At 48.5% G+C, this 15,186-nt stretch overlaps 1 protein-coding gene across 1 annotated transcript; it reads left to right on the top strand.

Annotated features, from left to right (window-relative positions):
• Positions 1–377: 377 nt before the first annotated feature.
• LOC126036880 (olfactory receptor 14A16-like) lies at positions 378–9,571 on the top strand. Its single transcript, XM_049797094.1, has 3 exons — positions 378–1,220; positions 8,653–8,757; positions 9,401–9,571. The coding sequence occupies exons 1-3, from the start codon at positions 378–380 to the stop codon at positions 9,569–9,571; spliced, it is 1,119 nt and encodes a 372-aa protein (XP_049653051.1).
• The last annotated feature ends 5,615 nt before the right edge of the window (positions 9,572–15,186 follow it).

Below are 15,186 nucleotides of genomic sequence, written 5' to 3'. Positions count from 1 at the left end.
ACTTCCTGGTTCCTTAGCACTGAGAGTGCAGATGCTGACAAACTCTTCTGTGTTAGGAGGGGTTTCAGCTGACAAAGTCAGACACCAGACTGGCCCTTTCCCCCACCGATCCCATGAACCCACTGCTGCAGAGCAGGGCTGACTTTTCAAGAGCCCATGGGCAGAGGCCCTGCTCTTCATTGCATACTCGGCCAGCACCAAGCTGGGCTCCAGCCACAGACCTGAAGGAAGGTCTCCTAGAAAAGGAAAAGGGTCTGTGTGTGTATAAAAATGGGAGGGTCTATGGAAAATGGCTTTGGTATTGCTCAGAGAATAATGCCCTGACTCTTCACTGTCTTTTTTCTACTTTGAGAGCACCCCATGCACAGAGGAAGCAGATGTCCAACAGCAGCTCCATCACCCAGTTCCTCCTCCTGGCTTTTGCAGACACGCGGGAGCTGCAGCTCTTGCACTTCTGGCTCTTCCTGGGCATCTACCTGGCTGCCCTGTTGGCCAACGGCCTCATCATCACCACTGTAGCCTGTGACCACCGCCTCCACACACCCATGTACTTCTTCCTTCTCAATCTCTCCCTCCTTGACCTGGGCTCCATCTCCACCACTGTCCCTAAAGCCATGGCCAACTCCCTCTGGGACACCAGGTCCATCTCCTATGCAGGATGTGCTGCACAAGTCTTTCTATTTCTCTTTTTGATCTCAGCAGAGTATTTTCTTCTCACTGTCATGGCCTACGACCGCTACATTGCCATCTGCAAACCCCTGCACTACGGGACCCTCCTGGGCAGCAGAGCTTGTGTCCACATGGCAGCAGCTGCCTGGGGCAGTGGGTTCCTCTATGCTGTGCTGCACACTGCCAATACATTATCACTACCCCTCTGCCGAGGCAATGCTGTGGACCAGTTCTTCTGCGAAATCCCCCAGATCCTCAAGCTCGCCTGCTCAGATGCCTACCTCAGGGAAGCTGGGGTACTTGCAGTTTGTATCTGTTTTGCATTTGGGTGTTTTGTTTTCATTGTGCTGTCCTATGGGCAGATCTTCAGGGCTGTGCTGAGGGTCCCCTCTGAGCAGGGACGGCACAAAGCCATTTCCACCTGCCTCCCTCACCTCGCCGTGGTCTCCTTGTTTGTAAGCACTGCTGTGATTGCTTACCTGAAGCCCCCCTCCATCTCCTCCCCATCCTTGGACCTGCTGGTGGCATTGTTATACTCAGTGGTGCCTCCAGTCTTGAACCCCCTCATCTACAGCATGAGAAACCATGAGATCAAGGATGCCCTGAGAAAACTAATCACTGGGTGCCTTTGAGAAGGAATAAACTACATGTTGTCTTTTGCATATTACTCATAATATATCTCATTACAGGCCCAGCCTCTTCTGGTGTTTCTTTTATGAATATTTTGGATTTCATGCCTTCTTTAATTCTTTTGGTTTGGGGATTTTTTTGTTTGTTTTGTTTTATTTTACTTTTCTGAATGCTTTCCACAAAGAAATGTCTTACTTCTTCTGGTTTCTAATTCACAATATATCCAGCTTTTTTGTGACCTGGAGGCTGTGCAAATAAAGAGCCATACCCTCTGTGTATTTAACCAAAATAAAGGGCCCTGCAGTGACTTGTTTTTCTGAGACCCTTCCTCGAAGACCTTCTCTGCAGCTGCAGCGATCCGTGCCCGTGTCCAGAGAGGAAGAAGAAAGGAGTCCCGGCACAGCAGCACTGCCAGGGAGCACCAGCGCTTGGACTTCCCACTTCCATGCTTTCCTTCTGAAACCTTTGGTTGGTGGAAGACCTCTGTGCTCTTCAAGCATGGCTGGAGTCCTGCTGTGGGGCAGGCCTGTGACCGCAGGCAAAGACAGGCAGTGGGCACTTGTGTGACACAGCTGGCCTCCACTGCAGCAGTTCCATCATACAAGGGGGTCTTCTCAGGCTTTGTGCCTCGGATGCCCCCATGTTCTGAGCTCACCCCTCTCCACCCCCGAGGAGCTGCTCTACCCTTCAGAGGGTCTGGGGCGTTGGGGTGAGTGCCCAGAGCTCTGCCGCACCCTGTGGTGGGCACTGCTGTGGGGCCATGTCACACTGGGCTGCACTGGGCAGAGGGAGGTTAAGGGAAGTGGCGAGACTTTAGAGGGAGCTCTGCTGGGCTGTAAAGTGCCTGGGAGATAAAAATATCAGTGTATAGCTTGTAGTGTGTGAATATGCAGGGTGAGGACTGACACCGACGTTTTCTGGTGCAGAGGAAGGGCTTGTGGAAAGCATGGAAGACATGCAGCCGGTGCAGAGGAGAGGAGGCCTTTCTGTGCCCTTGGTGGTGTGGACAGACAGGAAAGGTGCCTCAGGGTTTTTGTCACCCCCAGCATATCTTTTTGGCCATTTCCAGCACTTGCCGGTCACTCCAGGTTTACAGTTGAATTTTGCTGTGAGGCCTTTTCCATCTTTCTGGTGGTCCAAGAGCTGGTTTGGGGGAATGGGCAGCCCTGCCCAGTCCTGCTCCTTCCCCATACCCTAGCAGACCCTGGAGCAGAGCTGTCTGCAAAGCTCCACACGGGACAATGTTGTGGCAAGGCAGGGGTTGGGTGCTGGGTAGCTGCAAAAGTAGGAGGGTCATGGGGGAACTGTTTTCTGAAGGCCATCATAGGGCTCACAATGGGGGGAAGTTTCCCACCCCTGACTCTACCCTCTCCCGCGCTGCACCTACACATTGTGGCTGTGGGACCATGTACGGGCAGTGGGGCTGAGCCAGCACAGGGACACGCCGCTGACAGGGGCCACGAAGCAGCTGCCAGGAGGTGTCAGCAAGGACAGGTAGAAACCAGGAATTTCTATTGCCTTTGTTGTGGAGGTATGTGCGTAGGTAAAGAAAAGCTTACCTGGAGATGCTGGTTGCAAGGGAAGTCAAAAGCAAACAGAAGACCTTTGGTCACTTCTGAGAGACCAAGGCTGAACAAGGGAAATGCAGGGCTGCTGCTGAAGGGGAAGGTGATATAAGGACAGCAGATGCAGCTGGGGCTGAAGGAATGAATGCCTGCTGTGCCTGAGTCTTTACTGAAATGGTCTCCAGGCCCCTGTGCTCAGGGAAAGGCTCCAAGGCAGAAGAGAGCATGCATTGGCATGAAAGTCAGGAAGTCCCACAAGGACTGATGCCAGTTTCTGCCCCTACAGGGGACTAATCCTGGCAATGGCACAAGCTGGGGTCTGCCTGTCTGGAAGGAGGCCTTTTGGAAAGGTCTTGGTGGACAGCGGGATGGACAGGATGCAGCCATGTGCCTTGGAAGAAAGGAAGGACAGGAGCACCCTGGGCTATATCAGTGGGAGCATGGCCAGGTGATTGTGGGAAGAGATTCTACAGAACACTGTGTCCAGATTTCAGATCCCAAAATAGGAAAGATGTTAGCAAGCTGGATCCACTTTAGCGAAGGGTCCTCATAATGGTCCGAGGCAGGAAGACTTTACCTGTGAGGAGAAGCTGAAGGAGCTGGGCTTGTCCAGCCTGGAGAAAGGAAGATCTTGGGTGAAACATGTAGCAGCATTGCAGTGTTCACAGGAAGACTGAGTCAGGCTTGTGTCCATGGTACAAGATACAAGGACAAGAGGCACTGGGCTGAAAGAAGGGCATTAGTGCACATATAGAGAAATACATATCCAACATGAGGATAGTCAAATGCTGGAATCTGTTTCCCAGGGAGTTTGTGCCAGCTCTATCCCAGAAAGTGACTAAGCATTTCTGGATAAACCCCTGAGTAATCTGGTCCAGTCCTGCTTTGTGCAGAATGTTGGTCAGGAAACTTCCGTATTCGCTTCCACCCTGAATGATGCTGCCCTTCCTTCCCCTTCATGCTTTCGAATAAGCGAGAGCTCTCAGTGTCTCCCTGGCCACAGAAATAAATCTCTTCAGGTGCAGGCCTGCTTTTCGTGTGCCCCCATACATACAGCTCTGACCATATCAGGAATTCTTCGGTAGGTGTTTTTTGTGATTTCCCCAGTACTATCAGTATCTATTTAAAAAAACACTGAAAATTTAAGGCATTTATCTTTCAAAACACAAACATATGCAACTTCTCCTATCTTTGGTAGGAGACTTGAAGTGTTGGCAGCGGGGTAGCGGGGCATCCTGTTGAAGTGAAATAAGTTGAGTTTTGATTTTGAGGTGGCAGAAGGAGGACATGTATTTCAGAGCTGGCATAGAGAGAGAAAGAGAAGATTCAAGCACGTGTGGAGCTGTGATAGCTTGGATGCGAGAGAGGCGTGATGGTGGTACTTGAAGGCAGACAGGTTGTCAGGCACTCATGGGCATTGGCTAATCCTTGTTTAACCACAGCTGTGTGGTTGAAGCAACAGCCAGTAAGGACAAAATGGTATCAGTATGGCTTGGGAGATCCCAATGCCCGAGTGGGTTGGGGAAAGGGGGACGTAGCTAATGTCTGTCTGGGGGGATCCTTATCCTCTCCACCCTGGCTGCTGTCTCTTCCATTGAGGCCCATGAGAAGACACCAGGTTCTTATAGTCCCAGGGCATTGTTGGCTCTTCACCTTCCCTCTGTTGATCTTGTCCTGCACTCGGCATTGCACACCCGCCACATCCCACTGCTCCCCAGAAGAGCCACAAGCATCCCATGAGGTAATGGGTCCCCTTTCCCAGAGGATGGGGGTCAGGGTTTGGCTGTCCCGCTTGGTGAAACACAACAAGGGTTTTCACAGCCACATTCCACGCATGATTTTCCACCTCTAAGCAGTGCCTCTGACTTCCTGCTTCACCAGCCCCCAGGCACAGTCCCTTCTCTGATCATTCCCTCCATGGCCTTTTCAGGGATGGCCCTCACTGGAGCCCACTAACACACTCGGAAACTTGGAGGCTTGCTGCTGACTTCTAATTCTCCAGGGGTGTCTTCAGTCTTTCAGGATCTGCAGTTCAGGAAGTCAGCACCAGAGGGCTCATTAACATGCAAAACACCCTAACATGTCCAGTCGCTGTGCATCATTTTCCTTTAAGTCTTCAATTCTGATGTGGTTAATTAGAGCAGTTTCAGGAGTGTAATCAAAGTGAAATGATATGAACACTAAACAACACCAAAAAGAAAGGGTTTCTTTTTTTCCACGTTATTTTTCTGCTTATACATGAATTGATATCAGCAAACTCTAACTGATATTGATCCTGTGCATATCCTAAAGCAGTCTGAATAGATGTGAAAATCCTGAGCCTTCATGTTCCACAACCTATGGTCAGTCTTCATCCCTACCCCCAACCTACCATGTCTCTCATCAGCCACCTGGGACTTGGAGCAGCCCTGTTCCAATCTGAGCTTTTGCCACTGAAGGCTGCAGCTGCGTGTTTCAGCCTGTTGGCACCAATTCCCAGCTGTTTTACTTGGAGAATGAGTGACACACAGACACAAAAGGCTGTTTCTTAACTGCCAACAAGCAAAACCAAAAGAAGGCATAGTTCAGTAAAAACTAAAAGCCATTCCTCAGCTAAGTATTAAGTCCACATTACCTCCACTGAAACCTGCTTCCTACAGAGAAAGAACTTAGACCAACAGGAAACACATTTTTTGTTTAGTCACAGATGCCAGGACCTCCCCAAAAGTTCCCTGTCCTTGAATTTTTTTGTTTGTTTGTCCATATTCGCTCTTTTGCAGACAGCGTGTCACACACTGAAGTCACGAGCTCCCTCAAGGCTCAGAGGAAAGCAAAGAGACAAAGGGAATGAAAAGCTCCCTTCTGAACAGCCAAATCTGCACCATCCCACCTCGACATATCTGGGTTATAGGCATGTCTTCAATCAGACTCTGCATCATCTAGACACACTTGTTTTTCATTCACTGCTTGGAAAATTACAGGTGACTCCCTTGTAGGTGAAGGCAGGGATGAGAGTGATCACCTCTAAAACTAGACACCTTGGGTGCAATTGCCCAGGCTTCCCTTTCCAGTCAAGGGAGAGAAATCACTTGTCTCAGCCAAGAGGCTTTGATGCAACCTGCCTGTCCACCAGCTCATGCTCCAGGTCTTCTGCCATTGGTCCTGCCTCACGTTTCTCTGTTCCATGAGAGGTCTTCAGCTACCTCAGGGTATCTTGCAGGCAGTGGCCACCCCCATGTCAGCAACTGCATCAACCCGTGAGTGGAGATGATAGGTAGATGTTGAAACATATGCAGAAAAGTGCTTGGTGTAATAAGTGTGTAAGAAGTCATCATTTTCAGAGTTTTGAGAGTTTTCTATAAATCCTCATCGTTGTTTTCTCTATTGTCCATTGGTGTGGAAGAGCAAGCTGATTACCCTTTCTCTCCCTCTACATAAATCTAGATTTATACAGTCATTTCTGAAATGCATTACCTATGAAGACTTTGAATGGTGCAGCTGTTCTGAGGACAAGTTTATATTAAAACATTTGACATCTGCATTTTATATCTAAACAGAGCTGAGAGCAATGGAGGTTGGGTACAGTCCACTTTATTTCTTTGCTATCAAGCAATGTCCAAAATTGGTAGCACTTACCACCTATCATCCCTTTTTTGAGGTGGCCAGATCACTATGGGCTCTACAGCGGCATAACATCATGGCCCTCCAAGTGCCAGACCCCAGCTGATACACCACAGAGGCCCAGAGCGCAGCCGATGAAAAGAAATGCCATTCCTATTTGATAACCTGATAAACTTCTCCAATGCAATGGCTGCCTTGGTAGATGAGTAAGGCTTTTGACACTGTCTCCCATAAAATCCTATAGAGAAGCTGCTGAAGCAGATACTGGATGAGCAGACAGTGAGGTGGATTGCAAAACTGGCTGAATGGCCGGCCCACAGAATGGTGATCAGTGGCACGAGGTCTCCGTGGAGGCAGGTTACCAGTGGTGCACTGAAGGGGTCAATACTGGGTCCAGTCCTGTCCCTTTAAACCTCTACTGTAGTTTTGAGGTCCTGTGATACTCTTTCAGTAAAATCAGTGCTGCCGGGCACCTCTCTGAAGTGTCAGTGCCCATGAATCAGCAGGCATTCTCCATCTCCTAGGCATGCACACAACATGGAAAAATCTCTTTCATCCCTGACTTGCAGAAGAGGGGTCTTCCTTCCTGACATCTTCCCAGGACACACCTCCTCCTCTTCCCCATCCACAGACATCCACTGCTTTCCATGTCTGGCCTCAGAGAGGGTTTCAGGATTTGCTAAAGCCATGTGCCACCTCCTTGTTTCTCACTGACATCCCTCAACCCTCTCTCTGAGCCCTACATATAGCCAATCACTGCTGCTCAGAGCCACTCACTCTTCAGAAGAGGCCTTGAGATTCTTACATATTCTTGGTGCTTATTAACTATCTTCCTGAATCCCTCCAGAGCTCATGGCAAATGTTGTTGTCTACAACAGGGCCTTTATGCCCATCTTTTATGAAATCATTCTCTTTTTAAGATCTTCTTTGCAGAAAGAGTAGTTACAGAAAAACACCAAATACAGAAAAACAGAGTCTGAGTAAAGTGCCAGTAAGAAGCAGCTGAGCAACACCCAAAGCTCTGGCTTCCTGGCAAGGAGTCTCTCCTGTTTGTCACCTCTTCTCATGAAAGGAACAGGAAAACTGTCCATCTCACAGAGCTCTGCAGAAGGAAGTTGGAGCTGTGCGTTGTGTGAGATGATACAAGGAGGATCAGCAGGTAGAGAAGACTTTTGTAGGGAAGGCTTTATGAGGGAGCACCCTGACTTCACCCAGGTAAAAAAGAGACCAAGTAGTCCGCTGACATGATGGTTAGAAGTGTCCTGGGATAAAAGAGTGTGGATGAAAGAAGGTGGGAGAGATTTGGTTTGCAGAGCTTTGAGGTAGTACTTTCCGTGTCTGAGCAGCCTGAGGTTTGGAACCAAGGAAAAATATCAAAGCTCTCAAGGACATTTTGGAATTAGTGGAACTATCACTACTACCATTAACAAGACAGTGCTGAAAGAGAACTCCTTTGAATTCTCAAAGATGAACTAAAACTTTATAATTTTCTTTTTACTTGACAAAATAGCTATAAGTTCTCAGTGATGAGCCTCTGGTATGCAACTGTGAGAACAAGTGTCCATGATGGCACCTCCTGGCAGCTGCTTCATGGCCCCTGTCAGCGCTCTGTCCCAGTACTGGACCAGCCCTGCTGCCCATACATGGTCCCACAGCCCCACTCTGCAGGCACAGCATGGGCAAGGGTAGAGTCAGGGGCAGGGAAAGTTCCCCCATTTGTGATCCCAATTGTTGAGGATTTCTTGGCTGCGCAAAGGCATGTGAGCAATCCAGCCTTTAGCTGGGAATGAAGCATAAGTTTACAAAGTGCTGAAGCAGACAAGGACGCTGTGCCCTTGTACACTGGGAAAAAGGAAGATAAGAAGAGCCTGACAAACAACACCTGGATGCTGAAGAATGAGATAAGTAACTGCTGGACACCTTGTGAAGAAGCTTGCACAGCCAATAGAGAATAAGGTAGTGTCACGTGAAACGGGGTATTGTACCAATCAGAGTATTGTATAAGGCGCGTGGACAAGTCAGTCTTGTCAAGACATCTGAACAGTAAACGAGCAAGATGTTAACTCATACTGAGTGTGATTCTTGACTCCCGCTGTTCTTCCCGACATTTGGCACCCGAACAGGGACCCTCAAATCTGTTATAACTGGGCCAAGATCAGACGGAGGGCTTCTCAAATCTTCTCACAAGACTCGGCGGAGCAGACGGAGGCGGGAGGAGTGGAGCAGGAGGCATCTGCGAGAATTTGGCCAGAAAGCTGGATCCAACTGCGTGCACCAGTTTGGACCTGCATCGGTAAGACCGCTTTTATTTACTTTGGATCGAGAAGTGGCACTCACACTGTTAATGGAAATTCTCGCAAAGCGAGAGGCCAGTGTGAGCACACGAAAGCTCCAAGAGCTCTGTCATTGGGGAAAAGAGAGAGGATGTTTTAAGACTCCTGAGACTATGTTCAGTGTCACAGAGTGGCGTGAACTGGGAGATAAATTGTGGGATGAGACGATTAAGGGGAGTCGTACCACAAAAGCTTTCGGACAGACTTGGCGAGAAGTAATGAATCACCTTCTACAAATGGTAGCAGAAAAAAAAATGGCCTAGGCTGCCTCCACAATGTTGGGCACTGAGACTACTATTCCTGAGTCCACACGTATTTTCAACTTGGAAACCACGAAAACTGCTAGAGGGGTTGTTGCCCCTATGAAAGTGTCAGCTACTGAGCTTTTAAGTAATTCACCTGGCGACCCGGAAACAGGACAGTGCGATCCGAAACAAGGGAGTGCCAGTTGCGGCCCGAGGGAATCTCAGCCCCGATCAGTATCGGCAATAGACACTGAGCCTTCCTCCTCTGAGGACGAGGGAAGCCCGGGAGACGATCAAGAACCGCCGCGTTCCTCCCCTCCCTCCTCCCCCCTCTTCCCGCCCCCCCGCCTCCTTGCAGCGGCGCATGTCAGCTGGCCATGGAATGGCCACCGCCAGCTGCGGCCACGGCCAGCCCTGGGCAGAACCACCTGCGCCCCCGCCACCGCCCTTTAATCCATCCTGCCTCTCGGAACCACAGATGGTGAAACCAACAGCACCAGCTGCGCAGAAGGATGACTCATACTCCTGACTTGCACGATCACTTCAGAAACTGCAGATATCTGACTCCGTCCCTGTGAGAGATGTACAAATCACGGCTGCTGGGGGGGTAACAATGCGACCCGCTGCTCCACAAAGCCGATGGCATGCACTTCTCCAAGATGATATCTTAGAAGGGGATTGGGAAGCTGCCTCTGCAGTAGCATGCCCCGTTGTGGTAACACGATTGCCAAATGGCCGGCCAGGGGCAGAATGGAAGCCATTTGATTGGAAACTCATGCAGCGAGTTTGGGCTACAGTTACTCAATATGGGTTATTCTCCGAAGCATCTAGACATTTGATAACATACGTGTTTGGGGCCAATGTAATGACCCCTAGCGATTGTATGTCTGTGGTGAGATTGATTTTATCCCCATCCCAGTATTTGTTGTGGGAAAAGGAGCGGGAACAACAATGCCAGCGAGTCGTGGCGATACTGCGAGCCGCCGGAGATCCCCTTCATGGGGTACAAATAGATATGCTTCTAGGCCAAGGGCCGTATGCGGACCCGAACATACAACTCACTTTTCTGACAGAAATGCATAACACTGCAGCAGATGCTGCCCGACAGGCATTGTTCCTCGTTCCCTATGAAAAGAGACCACCTTCTTTTACGAGCATTAAGCAAGGGGTGCAAGATCCCTATGGGAATTTTGTTAATCGTTTGGTGCAGGCATTAGAACGGGCTCCTGATTTAACCGATGAGATGAGGGCACAATTATTGCACATGTTAGCACATGAAAATGCCAACTCAAAGGCAAAATTTTTTTATCAACCTTACCTAAGGCTGCGCCGATAGAAGAGATGTTAGAGAGAGTATCCAATAGTGAGGTAGGGCAACAGGCTGCCTTTGCCACTGAAGCATTAAAGGAAACAGTGCAAGCGCAAACCAAAAGCCTTGGCAGCCACATTAAAACCTGTTTTAGCGAGTTCAAAGCCCTGTAGTCGAAATGGGAATGCACGACCACCAAACAATAATTGGGGGGTGTGTTACCGATGCAGACAGTCAGGACACATGCGTCGTGCCTGTCGCGCATCCATATGGTGTAAACGTAGCCAATCTGGAACACACTCTAGTATTGTTTGTAAGCAGTCGGGAAATGGGAAAATGAGCGTGGAGGGGAGCTGCGTGCAGACAACAATGGCAGCCCCACAAAGCTTGAACAATCAGACACAAGGGGGAGCCTGGGTGTTGACTTGGCAACAGCAATAGACGTTACATTAGTTAATAATCGGCCAGTCAAGATCCCTACGACCACTCATGGTCCTTTACATAGCTCGCATTACAAGCTAGGAGCCCTGTTAGTAGGGCGCTCATCCTCGGGGCTAAAAGGTATCCTAGTACTCCCAGGAATTATTGATGCAGATTTTACAGGCATAGTACAAATAGTTGCCTATACCTTATATCCACCATTGTTTATCCCTAGTGGTAGTAAAATTGCACAGCTTGTACCCTTGGCTAATCTCACCCAACAAATTACAGGAGAGACACAGATATTCCAGCCACTCAGAAGTAACTCTGGCTTTGGCTCAACGGGAGATATTGTATGTCTTACATTAAACATGTCACAATGGCCTGTCACGACGGTTACCTTATCAAGCAGCTCAGAAACTCTTAGATTAAAAGCCTTGCTAGACACAGGAGCCGATGTTACTATTGTTTCTATTAGAGTATGGCCTTCACACTGGCCGATGAAACCGAGCCTTAGCGGAGTGGATGGAATAGGAGGAACATCAACGGCAATGGTCAGTGCACAACCTGTCAAAATTAGTTCGGAAAAAAGGACAGCCACCCTGTCAGTAATGATTTTACCTCTTCCTGACGGCGTAAATATGTTGATTGGCAGAGAGTGTATGACCCAGTGGGGGGTGATACTTACTACCCCCGATACGGTTGTCTGGCAGCGGCCCCTGCACGGCAGCCCCCCACCCTGAAATTGGCCTGGATTACGGATGAGCCTGTATGGGTGGAGCAGTGGCCGCTAAGCCAGGAATGGCTGCTTATAGCACATCAATTAATACAAGAGCAGTTAGCTGCACATCATATCAAACCCTCTACCAGCCCCTGGAATACTCCCGTTTTTGTCATACCAAAAAAATCGGGCAAGTATCGGCTGTTACATGATTTGCGCAAGGTTAATGAAAAGATGCAAGCCATGGGTGCCTTGCAACCAGGTTTGCCGTCTCCCTCGACGTTACCGGAACATTGGCCACTGTTAATAGTAGATTTGAAAGACTGTTTTTTTCACCATACTCCTGCACCCGTCTGACACACAACGCTTTGCTTTTACATTACCTGCCACCAATAAGGATAGACCAGCCAAGCGCTATGAATGGGTTGTGCTCCCCCAGGGCATGAAAAATAGTCCAACAATGTGTCAACTTTTTGTTGCCTCAGCACTACTACCGTTAAGACAATTATGGCCTGCTGCGATGATTTATCATTACATGGATGATATCCTTGTAGCATGAGAACAACCATTTTCAGAGCTAGACTTGCAACAGCTATCCGCCGTTTTAATAAAAGCTGGGTTGCAAGTGGCACCCAAAAAGGTACAGCGTGAAGCCCCTTGGAAGTATCTGGGATGGCAATAACAGACAGTATTATCACACCTCAGAAGGTTACAATTATGGCAGACATTCATACACTTACGGACGTTCCAGCCTTGATGGGTGATTTGCAGTGGATTTGACCCGTTACGGGCATTACAAATGATGACTTAGCTCCGTTACGCACATTACTTCGCGGTACTGATGCTGCACAGAGAATCCGTCTCACCACTGAACAGCAGGAGTGCGTTTGGCAATTGGGTGAAATGATTGCCTCACGGTGGGCTTCACGAACACGACTAGATATACCGATCCAATTATTAATTATCTCCTGGTCCCGCTCTATTTTTTCAGTCATCACGCAGTGGAAAAAACAAAAAGGGGAAGGAGGAGCGGTTAAAGAGAGACTTCGAATCTTAGAATGGGTATTTTTGGCCAGTCAACCCAGAACAAGTGTACAACCACGGCTGGAAGCAGTAGGAGAGGCTATCAAGAAAGGACGTACTAGGGTCCTAGCTATGACAGGTGCTGAACCAGATAGTATACATGTTCCTATGTCAGCAGCCAACTGGGAGTGGGCCTTGCGTCATTCCACTCCATTGCAATTGGCATTTCTGGATTATTCTGGCATTCTTTCGACCGATATGCCAACGGGCAAGAATGGGCACATGCTTGTAAACTATACATGGGTTCCAATACCTCGATGTTCAGAAATACCTGTTAAAAATGGTCTGACTGTATTCACCGATGCAGGGCGGGCCTCTCAACAAGCCGCGGCAACATGGTACAAAGGTGGACAGTGGCATGAACATATATGATTGTTGCCCAGTCAAGTGACACCCTTCAAACATTAGAATTAGCAGCTGTATGTTGGACATTGACAAACTGGATGGCCATGCCACTAAACATAGTGACAGACTCTTTACATGTAGCCGGGGTGGTTCAGCGGATCGAGGATGCCTTTTTGCGGGAAATACAAAACCAACGACTTTTTAAGCTTTTTCAACACCTTCAAAGAGCCCTTATGCAAAGAACAGCACCATATGGTGTCATCCATATTCGTAGCCACAAATGGCAGGAGGGCCTTGGTGAAGGCAACCATCGAGCAGACCAACTAGTCAGTGTGTCTCGACTACGTGCTCCTTTGAATCAGTTTGAAGCTGCTAGAACAATTCTACCAGAATTCAAAAGGCCTGCACCACCAATTTAACATTTCCGTGAATGAAGCACAGGGTATAGTGTGTAGCTGTCCCCAGTGTAGCCACCACGGGCCAGGTCTTGGAATCAGAGTAAACCCTAGGGGACTAAAGGCCTTGGAATTATGGCAGATGGATGTTATTCATGTGCTTGAGTTTGGACGGTTAAAATATGTTTCAGTGGATACCTTTTCAAAGTTTGTATGGGCCACAGCTCAACCAGGAGAACGAGCTATACATGTGTGTCGACATTTAATTGCTTGTTTTGCGGTGATGGGTGTACCAGAGGCAATAAAACCAGACAATGGCCCAGCGTATAGCAGCAACAGCTTTCGACAATTTATGACAACCTGGGGAGTTGAGCACGAAACAGGTCTCCCCAACTCTCCAACAGGGCAGGTGATTGTAGAAAGAACGAAGAGAACATTGAAGGACTATCTGCACAAATATATGAGTTATACTGGCCCTAAAGAGTGTTTACATAAGGCATTATTTGTAATGAATCACTTATGTGTTCTGGGGGATAGTAATGAGCCACCAGCAATTGTACACAACACTTGTGCAAACACAGACCTTCCCAAATTGGATATGTCAGTATACTATCGTAATCCTAAAACGGGCATATGGGAGGGTCCTGCACCAGTAATGTTTAATGGCCATGGTTATATGTGTGTCTCTACTCCAACAGGACCACTGTGGGTGCCTAGCAAGTGGACGGCGTGAGTCCATCTGGCGGGGCAGGACCAGCAACCAAAGATGGAGAAAGATAAAGGTCTATGGTGGTTGATTGGATGGTTAGGGCTGTGTAGTATAACAAGCGGGAAAGTTTTAGACTTGTTTTCACGCAAATTACATGGTCCTAGAGAAAATGTGTGGGTATCCTTGGCACGAGCTCTTAATACAACCACCTTTTGTGCAAGCTTAGCCACTCCTAGTACCCCTTTTTTGACATGTTTGGTGGGTGTGCCATTGACTAGTGAGGCATGGGGGAATTTTGTAGATGCCGCAAACATTGCCCAGCTTGCTCTCAAACCCACCATGAGCAAGGCCATGGAGGATTATGATAAGTGGGATGGTAGACTTCCTATTGGACCAGAGCCACAAGAAATAGAATTATGGGACTCGCTAAATGCCAGTTTTTGCCTCTTTATAAATGCATCATCGCCCAACTGTCAAGAAGGCTCGCAAAAGGGATGTGTAGATAACATCACAGTAGCTACACGGGTTAGTCCGAGAGGTAGCGATAGTTTTTGGCAAAATGCTTGGTGTTCAGTCAAGTCTAGAAATAGCTCTAATCCTGCCCCAGGTACAAGATATCCCCGACAATTGCCCTCAGGTAATCGGGCATGGTCTGGAATACCCTCTGTCCCTGTAGGTGGTCCTTGTACCATTGGGAAATTAAGCTTGGCTCTCCCTCACCATCGCCTGAATAGTTCGCATCAAATTCGCTGGAAGCGCGATGTTGCCCAGACGTTGTCTAATAACTGTAATGATACAGTAAGCCTGTGGGGTCAATATGAGGTCTGGGCTGCCTCCTTCTTCACACCAGGAGTTGCAGCAGCGAAAGCACACAGTACCCTGGCTCGACTTGTCTGTTGGGTGATAAAGCAAGCGAATGGGACCAGTCAAGTGCTGTCTGCGCTCACAGAAGATCTTTCGGCAACGCAACATGTGGTATTGCAGAATCAGGCTGCTATCGGCTTTCTCTTATTAGCACACGGTCATGGTTGTGAAGATTTTGATGGACTCTGTTGTATAACCATAACAGACCACTCACGTTCTATTCATAAGGAAATACAAGGTTTGATAGAACACACAAAAAAGATCCAGCAAGATGTCGGATTTTTTGGGTTGGAAGCTT

The sequence above is a fragment of the Accipiter gentilis genome, unplaced genomic scaffold, assembly GCF_929443795.1.
Source record: "Accipiter gentilis unplaced genomic scaffold, bAccGen1.1, whole genome shotgun sequence".
Classification (NCBI taxonomy): Eukaryota; Metazoa; Chordata; class Aves; order Accipitriformes; family Accipitridae; genus Astur; species Astur gentilis.
Note: the sequence above shows the minus strand (reverse complement) of the source record. Positions and strands in the feature narration are given on the sequence as shown.

What these genes read in the sequence shown, in the direction of transcription:
- LOC126036880 (XM_049797094.1), top strand. Translation starts at nt 378, where the DNA reads ATGTCCAACAGCAGCTCCATCACCCAGTTCCTCCTCCTGGCTTTTGCA. An exon ending in TATACTCAGTGGTGCCTCCA is followed by an intron (nt 1,221 to 8,652) that starts GTCTTGAACCCC and finishes TCTTCTCACAAG; the next exon opens with ACTCGGCGGAGCAGACGGAG. An exon ending in ACCAGTTTGGACCTGCATCG is followed by an intron (nt 8,758 to 9,400) that starts GTAAGACCGCTT and finishes GCCTCCTTGCAG; the next exon opens with CGGCGCATGTCAGCTGGCCA.